A 15,333-nucleotide genomic window follows, 5' to 3' on the forward strand; every position below is an offset into this window, starting at 1 on the left:
AATTATGCATAGTGTGGAGACAGTGGACAAAGAAAAACTTTTCTCCCTCTCTTATAACTCGGGAACATCCAGTGGAGCTGAATGCTGGAAAATTTAGGACAGACAAAACAAGTACATCTTTACAGAGTATATTGTTAAAATATGGAATTTGCTTCCACAAGAGGCAGTGATGGCCACCAACCTTTTTTGTTATGTGCCTTCAAATAGATTATGACTTATGGCGACCCTATGAATCAGTGACCTCCAATAGCATCTGTCGTGAACCACCCTGTTCAGATCTTGTAAGTTCAGGTCTGTGGCTTCCTTTATGGAATCAACCCACCTCTTGTTTGGCCTTCTTCTTTTTCTACTCCCTTCTGTTTTTCCCAGCATTATTGTCTTTTCTAGTGAATCATGACTTCTCATTATGTGTCCAAAGTATGATAACCTGTTTCATCATTTTAGCTTCTAGTGATAGTTCTGGTTTAATTTGTTCTAACACCCAATTATTTTTCTTTTTCGCAGTCCATGGTATCTGCAAAGCTCTCCTCCAACACCACATTTGAATGAGTTGATTTTTCTGTAATCCCCTTTTTTCACTGTCCAACTTTCACATCCATACATAGAGATTGGGAATACCATGGTCTGAATGATCCTGACTTTAGTGTTCAATGACACATCTTTGCATTTGAGGACCTTTTCTGGTTCTCTCATAGCTGCCCTCCCCAGTCCTAGCCTTCTTCTGATTTCTTGACTATTGTCTCCATTTTGATTAATGACTGTGCTGAGGTATTGATAATCCTTGACAAGTTCAGTGTCCAGGTTGTCCGCTGTAAAGTTCCATAAATCTTCTGTTGTCATTACTTTAGTCTTTTTGACGTTCAGCTGTAGTCCTGCTTTTGTGCTTTCCTCTTGAACTTTCATCAGCATTCGTTTCAAATCATTACTGGTTTCTGCTAGTAGTATGGTATCGTCTGCATATCTTAAATTATTGATATTTCTCCCTCCAATTTTCACACCTCCTTCATCTTGGTCCAATCCCGCTTTCTGTATGATATGTTGGATGGCTTTAAAAGGGGATTAGACAAATTCATGGAAGATGAGGCTATACTAGTCTATTAGTCATGATGGTTGTGTACTACCTCCATTATCGGAGGTTGAATGCCATGCTGGGGAACACAAGTGGGGAGAGTGTTGTTGTGCTCATGTCCTACTTGTGGACTTCCAAGAGGCAACTGGTTGGCCACTATAAAAGCAGGATATGGGACTGGATAGGCTTTTGGACTGATCCAGCAGGGCTCTTCTTGTGCTCTTAATCCATTTTCTGTTCTTAGCATATTGCTAGTTCGAAGGTACTTAATAGTCATGAGAGCCTCAGTAGCACCAGATACTAATATTATGATTAAAAGTGACGTATATGCCACAATCCTACAGGAATGCAGAAAAGCTACAAGCTGTCATATTGGGGGCACAGTACTTCTTCCTCTCCCAGATGCTAGATTAAAATGGGGGGGGGGAGTGATAGCTGAGTGGGAGGAAAATAACTCTTTTTGGCCCAGAAAAAGTTGTGAGAGCAATTTGTGCTTATCCAAGCTATCATTTATTCCTTATCCTTTGACAATCGTGGGGACAGGGCAGGCCTTCTGCCTTCACTATTTACTGTTCTGCCCCAAACCATGTGAATCTGGTAAAATGCATTGTAGTCCACAACAGTTAATGCCACAACAAATGTGTTATTCGTAAAGGTGCCACAAGCCTCTTTGTTGCTTTTCTTGCACCATCTGTGACCCAGGAAACTGGATGCAAACCCACTAATCATGCATGGGAGGTTTGCCATGTGGTTGACACCCCACCTGTTTTGGCAATCCCGTTTAGCTAATCCAAGGTAGACTGTCCTATGTGCCCACTGGACTTGTATTCAGCTTCCTGGGTCACATTACACAGGCTTATCACAGGATCATAGCCAGGATCCAAGGAAGCACACAACTAAGGATGCTGTGGACATCTAAGAACTTAAGAAGAGCCCTGCTGGGTCAGGCCAAAGGCCCTTCTAGTCCAGCATCCTGTTCTTACAGTGGCCAACCAGATGCTTATGGAAAGCCCAGAAACAGAACATGAATGCAGTAGCCCTCTCCCCATTTGTGATTCCCAGCAACTGGTATTCAGAGGCTAAATGTCTGGTAGCCATTCATAGCCCACCATCTTGATCCAGTCCCACAAAAATAAAATTCTGCAAAAGCAGTTTCTGATATGCTTGCCAAGTTTGTCTGTTGTTTAAGGGAAAAGATCACAAAGCTATAGTGATATATTTTTGTTGTTAGTATTACTGAGTGATTTAAAGTTTGAGAATTAATAATGTGCAACAATGTTAGTATTGCTCTGTCCCTTTCATTTTCATGCTCTTTGGGGACAATTCCTTTGCCTGGGCAGCATCCAGTATTCCACCAAAACAGGAGTAACTTTGGCTCTGTTCAGACAGTCAGCAAGTGTGCCTGCAATTGACTCCAGCGGCACACACAGCCACTAAAGGGATCACATAGAAGCACCAGTTGTATGAGCTAGCAGTTCCAGATGAGGCTGTAAACACACAGCAGATGTGATTTGGCCATTGCAGCATTGTCTGTTTCTGTGCTGCTGTGGAGCAGAATAAAGGCCTTGCGTACATAAGAACATAAGAAGAGCCTGCTGGATCAGGCCAGTGGCCCATCTAGTCCAGCATCCTGTTCTCACAGTGGCCAACCAGGTGCCTGGGGGAAGCCCACAAGCAGGACCCGAGTGCAAGAACACTCTCCCCTCCTGAGGCTTCCGGCAACTGGTTTTCAGAAACATATTGCCTCTGACTAGGGTGGCAGAGCACAGCCATCACGGCTAGTAGCCATTGATAGCCCTGTCCTCCATGAATTTGTCTAATCTTCTTTTAAAGCCATCCAAGCTAGTGGCCATTACTGCATCTTGTGGGAGCAAATTCCATAGTTTAACTATGCACTGAGTAAAGAAGTACTTCCTTTTGTCTGTCCTGAATCTTCCAACATTCAGCTTCTTTGAATGTCCACGAGTTCTAGTATTATGAGAGAGGGAGAAGAACTTTTCTCTATCCACTTTCTCAATGCCATGCATAATTTTATACACTTCTATCATGTCTCCTCTGACCCGCCTTTTCTCTAAACTAAAAAGCCCCAAATGCTGCAACCTTTCCTCGTAAGGGAGTCACTCCATCCCCTTGATCATTCTGGTTGCCCTCTTCTGAACCTTTTCCAACTCTATAATATCCTTTTTGAGATGAGGCGACCAGAACTGTACACAGTAGACATTAAGATCATCAGAAGCTGCCTTATACTGAGCAGACCATTGGTTCATCTAGCTCATTCTGCGTTACATGGCACCACCAACTGTCTAAACCAGTGATTCTCAAACGGTGCGCCCAGGCACACTGGTGTGCCCTAAGAGGTGGCTAGGTGTGCCTCAAATATTATGATAGTATATTTTAAAAATGAGAAGAAACCCATTTGTACAGGGTAAGTAATAGTTTTCTGTAGTTTAAGTTATTTTTATTCATAGTTTAAAATACATTATGTTTTTAATTTTGTATACGAAGTGCGCCAGAAAATTGTTATGTTTTACAGTGTGCCGCGAACCAAAAAAGTTTGAGAACCACTGGTCTAAACAAAGCTTTTTTCTTTTTTGCAACAGTGTTACTAATTATATCTGGTTAGCACTGACAATCCACTTGGAACTAGACAGGCCTCAGTCCTGTCCAGAGTAGCAGCTCACAGAGAAGACTGAAGTAGAGGTGGGGTGAGTTTGAGGATTGACAATGAGAAGCAGAGATGGGGAGGTTGCATACGAAAATATCAACAGAGGAGCAAGACATTTGAGGCTAAGTTGGTGCACCATCACATGGTTGGTAATAGCCCACTTATGACATGCTTATCTTCCCCACTTGGCTTCCATTCCAGGGCAGTTGCTCAACAGGATAGCAGGCAATAATGCATCCTGAATGATGATGACAATATATCAGTTTCACAAATTCAGGTTATTGGGGGGATAACTATGGTATGCATAAAATTATGTGTAGACCCAGCCTAAGTCTCATTTACTTTTTTATAAGACCACGTCTACCCAATTTTTGCAAGGTAATTCTTCAGACAAAGAGTCATCCACTTGGTGAAACAGAGAGACAACCAGAGGAAGTCCTTCTATTGATAACTGGTGCCCTTTTCCCACCATAGTGGCATCTGTTTCACCACAGAAGATTGAGTAGCCACAGGAGATTTACTTAAAAACAACACAGTGATGTATCCATGTAAAATAAATCTTCTGCAAAGAAGTGGTAGGCAAGATCTGGCCCATAAGGCCTGTCTCTTCCTGGAAATGCATCCCCCACTTTGCTCACAGATAGGACGCTGCCTAGAGGCAGCCGCTGGGTGTGCAAGGAGGAAGGAAACCCCTGGTAGGCCGATATAGTCCACAGGGAACACTCCTTGCAAACCCATTTTAAACATGCTTTGGTTTAGAACCTATGGTGGATATTTTCATTGCTTTTTATCTGGCTGTATTAATACATTTCTGTATCTTCTTCTTTAACAGACCAGTTGTGAGGAGAAGTCTCCTGTACCTGTACCTTGATCCACGTAAGCTCTTTTCAGCGAGACTGACAGACGCTGGGTGAAGCTGACGGCAAGCTTGCAACGTATCTCATTTCCATGGGGACTGTACCAGATCCTCTGAGGTCTGCCAAGCTTTCATTGGTCAAAGCTTCCGAGGAAGAAAATGGCCTAAAAGACCTGCCATCCCCAAAACACCAGTGCAAGCAAGCAAGCATAGACAGGAATAGTAATGGATTTCCTTTTACTGGCAAGATGCAACCCACTGGAGATCGCTTGCTTGAAGTGAATTGCACAGCAGAAGCTGATGTTCCAAGGGGTGAACGGCATTGTGGGTATGACACTAGCCAACCAAGAATGTTTTCTCCTGGGTTTTTTAGCCCCAGCCCATCCAAAAAAGGCTACCTAGCAACTCTGGAGCTGGGAAATGACTCTGAGCAGGAAGGCAGCGATAGATCCAGTACTAAAGGCCAAGATCCAGCAGAAGGGCATTATTCAGCGCCCGCTGCAGTCAAGGTGCCTGCTACCCAGGGAGTCAAGGAAACTGTGCAAAGTGATACTGGAGGGCAACTTCATAGTGCAGTTGATGAGGCAAGCTCTCCATCTAGAGGAGGTGACAGAGTCATGGAGAGCAAAGCTCACAACAGTTCTCCTCCCTCCACTTATTCAGATGCCCAGCCCGCAGCTCCAACGACAAAGGAAATTGTGGGTGAAAGGATTTGTCCTGAGAGAACTCAAGTGCCAGCCTCAGCAAAGGAATCTGAACCTGTTTCTGGTCTTGGGCTGAGGGCCCAGGTTTCCTTGGATACAGAACTGAAAGGCTCAGAGAATGCAAGTTTCCATCCTGGTGCAAAGGCTGTGCCGGAGATGGTACCCATATCCAGCCTTGAGAGTACACCGCAGCCTTCATGCCGTGATGAGACTATGGAGGAGGCAGGGCCAGAGCTCTCCAAGTTCAAAGACACAGGGACTATGACAGTGCAGCCTGACGGACGGCCTGCAGATGGAGAAGCTACAGGCAGGACTTGTCAAGACGCTGAGGTCCAAGCTGTAGCCAGCATGGAAAGCAAATCAGCTGCCACCAGCCCAAGTATCTTTGCTGCTTTCTTAAGGGAAAACATGACCTCCGAGACAACGCAGAAGGAAGAGCAGTTGCACATTATTTACACAGGAGCCGGAGGGAAGGAGCAATCGGAAGTTGTCAATGACTTTACGGCACTGGTCCAGACAGCTCCGTCTTCTGGCATCATGCCCGAAGTGCATATCCAAGCACCAGCTGGAGCAGGCACGGGGTTGGCAGCTCAGACTGTCAAACTTCAAGGCAGCCCAGTAGGCACGCGCGTTGCAGCTGGTTCAGCTTTGTCGGGCAACACAACATGTCCGTGCCCACCTGCATCTGGTAGTACTCGAGAAACATCCGTCAAGGCGGCAGAAGCACAGAGAGCAGATGTGGCCAGCAATCGTGGCGATGCTCCTCAGCAACTGTCAGACAGTTCAAGCTTGCTGAAGACAACACCTATTAACGAGATTACTGTCAACGCCAGTACTCAGCCTCTGGCTCCCCAACACTCTGTGAACAGTGAAACCAAGCTACCTCCGTCTTCAGCTCTCCCAGGAATCAATAGCAAACCTCAGCACCCTGGGTCCCAACAGACGTCTCCATCCTGCCACAGAGTATCTGAACAAGGCGAGGCCATCGGCACCGTTGCTGGCATTCATGATAGTAGTCATGGGGAGCAGCTGCCTATCAAGACTTCTAGAGGTTTCGAGATGGGCCCAGTTAGTTTCCACACGGATGTCAAACCAAAGGGGGAAGGAGAATCCATCCCTCTCAATCCTAAAGAACAGGAGATGAATAATACTGCAGGAGTTGCTGCTGAGCCCCAGGCAATGCGTACTCCAGTTGTGGCAAAGACAGGCCAGGATAGATTTCCAAAAGAGAACAAAGAGGTGGAAGTATTTGGCAATCAGAATCTGGCATCTGAGTCTGGGTCGAGTAGAAATTCTGCCCCTGGTCTAGGAACCAAAAACAGCAAAACTAGGAAGGGACCAAAGGGCAATCTATCAGCAATCCCTGCTCCTGCTCAGCCCATGCCAAAACTTAGCCAAAAGAAGAAAGAAGCCAAATCTGCCGTGGAGGCCAAAGTGCACCTGAAGCAATCCAAGCGCGTCCAGGATGTTGTGTGGGATGAACAAGGCATGACCTGGGAGGTTTATGGGGCTTCCCTTGACCCGGAATTCTTGGGGATCGCCATCCAGAATCACTTGCAGAGGCAGATTAGAGAACATGAAAAGCTGATTAAGGTTCAAAGTGCCCAAACCCGGAAATCCGTTTCTTCAGATACATCTTCAAGTAGAAAACTTAAAGGGAGGCAACACAATGTTTTCCAGTCCATGCTGCAGAATTTCCGACGCCCAAATTGCTGTGTTCGCCCTGCTGCATCTTCTGTGTTGGACTGAAAGATTTGGGAAGGCGGGTGGGAAGAGGATGAGCATCCATTTGTAGCCATTTGTCTATGTGTTCACAGAAATCCGTAGAAGATAAGCTGTGAAGCTCAGCTTTGTTGCTTGAGATTCTGATACAATAATTTTGGGGCAGGGTGGGGGGCAGGGTAATAACTATATATTATATTCCCAATCAGGACCAGTGCCAGGTATGACTGGGCCCTTGGGCACCAGCCTACCCTGGGCCTGTGGCACCATAACCCAACACCCCCTATACACCCCCTATGCTGCCAAGCAACCACCCCTCAATACAGACAGCACGGCCTTCAATACCTCTCGTGTTATGTGAATGAAGTGCTTGCATAGTGCGCATGCTTGCCATGAACCAAGATGGCGTCAGGGGCATCAGCTCCTTAGGGAAGTCCCCATCACCATCTTGGGTGATGGCAGGCATACGGTGGGGCATGCAGGTAGGCTAATTGAAGCCCACGCTGTCAGTATTGGGGGGTGCCTTTGAGGTCCCTCTCCATGATCCGAGGCAGGGTTGGGTTCCAAGACCCAACGCTGCTGCAGATTGTGGAACGAGAGCGCCATCACCCTCCCCTTAAGGAGTGGCCCTTCAGGGGCCCTTGGCACCAGCCCTATTCCCAATAGTCATCACATCTTATCTGTCTTATTTTCTGCAAATAACACATGCAGCATTTATGTTTACATACAAGCCCCCAGTCTATGGCCAAATGACAATATAAGCACTTAAGTGAAGCACAATTTAAAATTGCCAATTTACTGCAACAACACGTGGCAGCTTTTTACAGACAGAAGGCGTCAAACCCTTTGAAAAAGTATTCAGTGTACAACTAGATCTTCATAACATAGGTAATGAGAACTTGTAACAACTGTGTGGTAATGTAGGAAATATCCCCAAGCTAAGGGAAAATTATATAGATAGATTTAAAGAACCTGGGTCAGGTTGGGATGATGCTGAAAGCTGCTATTTTTTCTTCTTCAGATCTTTCTTTGGGTGCTTTTTAAGGAGGTGTAAGCAGATTAGCTGGTTGCAAATAGAATTTAACTCTGAGTATGCCTACCCAGGGGAGGAATCCCAAGGACAATCTGTCCCTTGCCTCACATGTTAAGGGGCCCTTAGGGGATCTGTGACTACTGCACCATCTATACCAGCCTTCACCAACCTGCTGCCCTGGTGTCCGATGGGAGTTGTAGTCCAAAACATCTGGAGGATGCCAGGTTGGTGAAGGTGATCTATACACAGTTACATCATGCCAAGAGGCCTGCCTGTGATATGCTGCCAAAGGACTTTGGAAACCTCTGGCAACCCATCCACAGTTAAGGTGCTTAGAGCTGGAGTACAATGGACTTAAAAAATACCCAACTTGCAAGAAATTTCAGTGGGTACCACTGAACTTTAGAACTTTAGAACTATGTGAGATTTTGACTGTTATTTGTTAATTTATGGGTTTCCTTCCATTGCCTTCTGGTTGTGATTTGGTGTTTTGCAATGTTTTTATCTTTGAGGTGATACTTCCACATCACATAGAAGTGGAGGGAAAATCATTAGGATTTTCCATGACTCACAAACATAGAGAGGATTAGAAAGATTAAAGTATGCCGTGTAGCCTTTTTAAAAGTCTCTTGCTTGTGCATATGTTTCCAGCCTACAAGGGGGAAGAAATGGAGGCTTCCCTGAAGCAAAACCTTTTGTGTTCACTTCCTACCAGCTGCCTGTCTTGACTAAAAAAAGAAGTTATTGGCAGAAATGTGTTCAAATCATTATATTGTGATTCATAAAGCCATTGACTGATTGCTACCCAGAGCCCTTAATTTCTATTTATTGTACATATAAAGCTTTGTGGTATTTTCTAGAGCAAGTGTGGGGAACCTTTGGCCTTCCATATGTTTGGGACTAATAACTCCCATCAGCCATAACAAGTATGGCCAATGGCTGGGGTTCATGGTAGTTGTAGTTCAGCAACATCTGGGGGGCCATAGGTTCCCCACAATTGTTCTAGAGTAAGGGTCCTCACAGTGCAAGTTTGGCATCGCTCCAGCAATGTTATGGAGCAAGTATGGTCCTCCAAGTGTTTTTTGGACTCCCATCAGTCTCAGCCAGCTTGGCCAATGGTCAGGGATGATGGGAGTTTTAGTCCAACAACATCTGGAGGGCCTCAGGGTTCTCATTCATGATGTAGAGAAGCCAAGGAACATTTGCCAAAGGTAATGAGTGCCACCCTGTTCCTCCCAATTTGTGTTTTCTTTGTGCCAAGAGTACCAATCCATGCCCATCCAGTTGCTGCCATGCTAGGAGCTGTGTCCCGCCCCTTGGTGTTGAATGCTAGCACCAGGGACCAACATGGCAAATGCTGTTATATATTTCTTAAGCATTGTGTTTTCCTACAAATTGTCCCCAACAAACTTGTTGGGGAGGGGCAGGTGAACATTGAAATAGTTGCTAATTTTAGTCTCACTGTCTCTGTCTTTTTAACATATTGTTCCTAACTCAAAGACAAATGTGAGCGTTCCTCTGGCATTACCTTAGCAACAAGGGTCCTGCTGCTGCATCCTTCCTTCACTGTTCCAGTAATGTCAGAAGTTTCAGAGCAGTAGAGAAAGCCCATGCAGTGGCTCCTACCAGCACTAGCATGGATGACAGGAGGGTGGGAAAGATCTGCATTGCCGGCTCCTCCTGATTGACCACAAAGCAACACAGGAAGCACACGTGCTTTGGGAGCTTCCCATGCCACTAAAGTACCACCAGTTCCATTCAGTCAGGCTTAAGCAACAAGTTCTCACATAGGGTTTGCAGCTCTGAGAACCTTTGCACTCTTATTGATGTTGGCCATTAAAAAAAAATCCAAATTATTCCCCCTTTCTGCAGATTGGTGGTGGCAACTCAGCTGGAAGGTTCAATGGATTTTTAATTGTTTTTGTAACTCCAGTTGTGTAATCGGCACTTTATAGACCTAGAGGCTAAATTAAGAAAGAAAAAATGAAGGGAAATTGCAGCATCGAGATCACTGTTCAGCCTTCACCTGGCTTTCCACTTCAAAGATAGCAAAAAGCCCCAAGCCTAGTGAGCTGCATGCAAGGTCAGTAAGTGGGGTAGAAAGAACAATGGTATGTCTGTTCTATGGTAACTCTTGCTGAAGGTTGGATGGGTGCAGGGCTTAAGCATCTCTAAAAAACCTGCTCCAGCAGAGTAGGATGGATTTTAAGAACAAAAACCAGATTTTTTGCAAACATGCACAAGCTTATTCTAGAGAAATTTCAGGGTGGGAAATGTGGGGTTGCTGCCTAAAATGGTATCCCTGTGTTAAACTTTTCATTTCCCTCCATAACATGCAGTAAAGCTTATGGCTTGTTCTATTACCATCATGTTGTGCATTTGTCCACTACCCATAATGGGCTGCTGAGGATGCAGAAATGCACAGCATTGTAATGTCCAGACACAAGGGGAATTTTATTGCACATTACAGAGAGGGAAATAGCAATTTCCATTTTTGGCAACAACTCTCAGTTTCTGATGACACGTGGTTCTACCGTCCAGTTCCAAGATTTCCCTTCACCCTCAGTTTACCTAAGATGTCAGTTTCAACTCTAGCATTAACATGTTCCAGAACTGACCATCCAGTTCCAGTCTCCCATGCCTCTCTGCCCCCTGCTTGTGAATTCTTTGATCAAGAGATAGACCCAGTAACTAGCACAGCTTGAATATCCAGTATTGCCTGACCATAAAAATATTTCTGTATTTTAAAGAAAAATGAAAACCAAAATAAAAAAGCCCCACTAGGATAATAGAAATTCACATGGAATGCTCTTAGTAAACTGCAGGCTAACATTTGTAAAGGTTCCTAAGAACCAAGTCCACAAACCGATTAAACCTGACTTCAGTAGATTTGAACTGGTTGAGTCCCAGAAAAAGTAAGTGAAACTGAACTGACATAAATCCAAATTTCCCTACCTAGGATTTCATTACCTCACGGGTGGTTTGTTCCATTGCCTAATAGTTATCATTATGACTGTGCTCCTAACCAGTAGCTATGATAGAATCACTTACAATGAATGCCATAGGCCACAATCCTGCCAACATTAAGCACTTGTATATCCCATTAATTTCAACAGGTTAAGCGTGTGACCTGGTTCACATGTCACAGTAAGCCATGGTTTATGGCAGGGGTGGCTAACCTGTGGTCCTCCAGATGTTGTTTGACTACAGCTCCCATCATGCCTGACCACTGGCTATGTTGGATGGGACTTAAGGAATTTGGTATCCACATCTGGAGCGTGACAGGTTAGTCGCCCTAGGTTTATGGCTTACTGTAAACAAGCAGATTGTTCTTTGTTCTTCCCTGAGCAAGAGCAATAAGCCCTGAAGCTTGCCTTGTTGTGATATGAAATTGCAGGATTGAGGTTTGTTTCTCCCCAAGAAGCCACATTCACACGTCACAACTAGGGATGAGATCTGTTGGCTGATGCCAGTTCAAAAGAATTTTGTTAGCCTAAAAGGCTGGCATCAATTCAAGTTCGTTCTCTATCTGCTAGTGGCTGCTTTTACTGTGTTTTTTTCACTCTAAAAATATCAATATTAATATTTTTATTTTTAAATATTGATATTTTGAAGGAAACATCTTTATTTTAAAAGGAAAAACGAATACCATTCTTACAACTGATATTTTAGAGGTGGATTTTTTTTAAAAGTCCATTTTCAAAAATAGCCACAGAAAATCGCTACATTAAAATCCAATCCTCAGCTATTGGGAATAAGCGAATAGAAAATTCTGTACCAAATCTGAAGTGGACAGAATTCTAGCATATTCCTAGTCACAACAAGCTTCATTGCTTGTTTTCACTCGCACTAGGGGTGGAGCCAAGTGTGAGTGATGTGCTCATTCACAGTAAATCATGTAACACACGAACGAGGCCTGCATGGAGTTCTTTTGAAACACCTTCCTCCCCCCCAAATGCTTAACTATGGCTGAAATGTATCCTGCACGTTTTTTTAAGCATGAAATCATTTAGTCCATTGATTGTCATGTATTATGTATTCCTCCTCTCTTGTATGAGTGTAAAGCCATTTTTCCTTCTGTTTTTGTTTTGTTTTGGTGAGGGGGAAAGAGTGTTTAGAAGCTCCGCTTTCCATATTGGCTTGAAGCCATCTGCGCTAGTTTTTTTTAATGTTCTCAGATATACATCTGATCAAGACTTTCTTTATTGTTCACCTTGCAGAAAAACAGGCTGTTCTGGTGGCAATGAAACACACATAACGACAATAGGAGAGATAATTTATTGTAAGGAGTGCCAGTTCTATAACCTCTCCTTGAAAAGGTTGGCTTTAAATAAACACATAACACACTTAAAACAATTAATTCAGTTGTATTTTTAAAAACCCTCAAAGACCAGAGCTTTCACTTTGTATTTTGGACAAATATTATCTGCATACTTGTTGGATAGATTTACACAGTCTAGCTTTTGACTTTACCCATTGTACTTCCTTAGGACTCATATCTACCTATAATTAGGTGCCTGCAGACAGGACTGGGAACAAAATTAACAGCTAAGGCAGCTGTGGACAACCTTTGGCCCTGCAGATGTTGCTAAGCTATCACTCCCATTATCCCTGCCCACTGCCCATGTTTGCTAGGGCTGATGGGAGTTGCAATTCAGCAACATCTGGAGGACCAAAGGTTCCCTGCTCCTGAACTAAGGGAACCAGGGATGAATCCATCCACATGCAGACACAGTTGCCCATTCATAGACAAGGGATCAGCATAGAGCTTAGTAGAACCCTATTCCCCACTACAGAATCAGAGTTAGACTAGGAGGGACCTTTGAGGTCATCGAGGCCAACCCCCTGATCAATACAGGATCTATAATGGATAGCCAAAATGGCATGCTTCAGATGCTTTGGACTCCAACTTCCATTATCCCTGGCTGTTGCGTATGCTGGCTGGGGCTGACAGGAGTTACAGTCCACAACATCTGAAGGACAACACATTGTCTGCCTCTGATCTACAATACAACATCTTTAGCAGATGATTTTCCAGACTCTACTTAAAAACCTACTTCAAAGGAGTGCACCTAGGCCATGTGTGGGGAAACTTTGGCCTTCCAGATATTGCTGAACTACAACAACCAGCAGCCCCAGCAATCTTGACCAATGGCCACGGATATGAGAGTTGTACATCTGCAACAAATGGAAGGCCAAAGGTTCCCTATGCCTGACCTAGGCAGTACAAGGAAAATGAGTCCCACATACATCATTGTATCTTCATATAATCCTCCTCACCAGTGGAAGTTTGGGGAGGGTCCATTACTCAAAGGAGGATCACGTTTTGCATGCAGACTATCCCAGGTTCATCCTCTGCCCTCTCCAGGGTAGCAGCTGATGGGATTATCTCTGTCTGAAACTCCAGAGAGCTGCTGTTAGATAGCCAATACTGGGCTGGATGGACAAATGGTCTAACACAGGTTCCCAGACTGTTGTCCGTGGACCATCCGTGGTCCATGAGCTTCATTCAGGTGGTCCACACATCTCCACATTAAATACTCATACTGATTTTTCATTCTGTTCTTGTGCAATAGAAATACAATTAAAAATCATGCATCTAGCACAGTACTTTGTGATTGTTATAACAGGCAGAAAAATGATTAAGTGGTCCATCAAGACAGTTAGCAATTTTCAAGTGGTCCGGGGGGGGGGACAAATCTGACATGTTATAATGCAGCTTCTTATTGTCCATGATGGCTATGCTCTGCCTCCACAGTTGGAGGCAGTATACTTCTGAATATCAGTTGCTGGAAACTGCAAGAGGGGAGTGAGCTGTTGCTCTCAGGTCCTGCTTGAGAGCTACCCACAGGCATCTGCTTGGCTGCTGTAAGAATGCGATGCTGGCCTTGGATGGGCCATTGACCTGATCCAGCAGGCTCTTCTTAAGTCCTTATGTCTTTTGTAATGGTTAGGCCTGCTGCTCACAAAGAGGATGAGGATAAAGGAACAGAGCTAAATGGAAACCACTCTGGACCTTTTGTACCAACACTTGTGTGCATGCATGTGGAGATGGATCCTAAACTGTAATCTTGTCCTCTTCTGTTAATTTTCTTCTCCTTTATAAAGTGTGGTTGTTCTCTAAGTAAGAGACTGTTCCTTGCCTAATTTTTTTAAAAAATATCTATTTAAAAAACAAGCCAATCTGACTTAAACTTCCTCCAAGTAACTTTATATGTCAGGCCGTCAAGGTACCGTACATGTTTAGAATTAGTTTATAAACCTGCTGTTCTAAGCATCTCATTTGGAAACATGTCCCACTGAAATCGGTAGGATGTGTTTTCAAGTCAGTGTACTTAGAGGCAAGTTGTAAAGGTGTAATTTGAAAGGCCCTTAACTTGAAAACAAATTCCATTGGAGCCAATAGGATTTAGTCCCAGGTAGAAGGTACTTAAGATAAAGGATATTAGGAGCAGGGTTGCCCCCCCCTTCTTTTTGCTTGCCCAAATCCAGTTTCTTTAGGAGAAGACATGTTCAGAAATCCAGTAGCTTCAGCTTTTCCTGGCCTGGAGATTGGTGATCAGCAGAACTACACTGCTTTCTATGGGCCAGGCTACTGATGGGCCAATAAAAAAAATCCAGAGTCAATCCTAGTTATAAGGCAGGCTTCCCAAACCTGATGCCCTCCAGATACTGTTGGCCCACAGGTCTGATCACCCCTGACCATTGGCCGTGCTGGCTGGGGTTGAGGGCACCAGGTTCAGGAAGGCTGTTGGGGATATCTCAGTTGTTGTTTTAGCATCTCAGAAAGCAGCAGGACTAGATGTTGCTTCAGCTAGATGCTAGCCACTTGCTAAGGAGTCATACAGCGGCTACAAGTAGTCAGATTGCACCCACCTGTTTTAAGAACATAAGAAGAGCCTGCTGGATCAGGCCAGTGGCCCATCTAGTCCAGCATCCTGTTCTCACAGTGGCCAACCAGGTGCCTGGGGGAAGCCCGCAAGCAGGACCCGAGTGCAAGAACACTCTCCCCTCCTGAGGCTTCCGGCAACTGGTTTTCAGAAGCATGCTGCCTCTGACTAGGGTGGCAGAGCACAGCCATCATGGCTAGTAGCCATTGATAGCCCTGTCCTTTTAAAGGTTAAAAGAAAGTCTGAACATTAGAAACATTCTGAATGCCTTGTCCTTAATCTAAAGAAAACCACAGTTAAGGCTGCAATCCTATAAAATGGGTGTAGGGAACTTTCGGCCCTCCAGATGTTGCTGAACTACAACTCTCATATTGGCCATGATTGGTGAGGCTGC

At 44.5% G+C, this 15,333-nt stretch overlaps 1 protein-coding gene across 2 annotated transcripts in view; it reads left to right on the top strand.

Annotated features, from left to right (window-relative positions):
- GPRIN3 (GPRIN family member 3) overlaps positions 1-14,997 on the top strand; it is a 62,523-nt gene extending 47,526 nt beyond the window's left edge. For both annotated transcript variants that reach the window (XM_061583028.1, XM_061583029.1), the window contains exon 2: positions 4,567-14,997. In XM_061583028.1, coding sequence (XP_061439012.1) covers positions 4,683-7,043 — 2,361 coding nt within the window. In that variant the 5' untranslated portion in view covers positions 4,567-4,682 and the 3' untranslated portion in view covers positions 7,044-14,997. The remainder of the gene's footprint in view (positions 1-4,566) is intronic.
- The last annotated feature ends 336 nt before the right edge of the window (positions 14,998-15,333 follow it).

The sequence above is a fragment of the Rhineura floridana genome, chromosome 9 (genome assembly GCF_030035675.1).
Source record: "Rhineura floridana isolate rRhiFlo1 chromosome 9, rRhiFlo1.hap2, whole genome shotgun sequence".
Classification (NCBI taxonomy): Eukaryota; Metazoa; Chordata; class Lepidosauria; order Squamata; family Rhineuridae; genus Rhineura; species Rhineura floridana.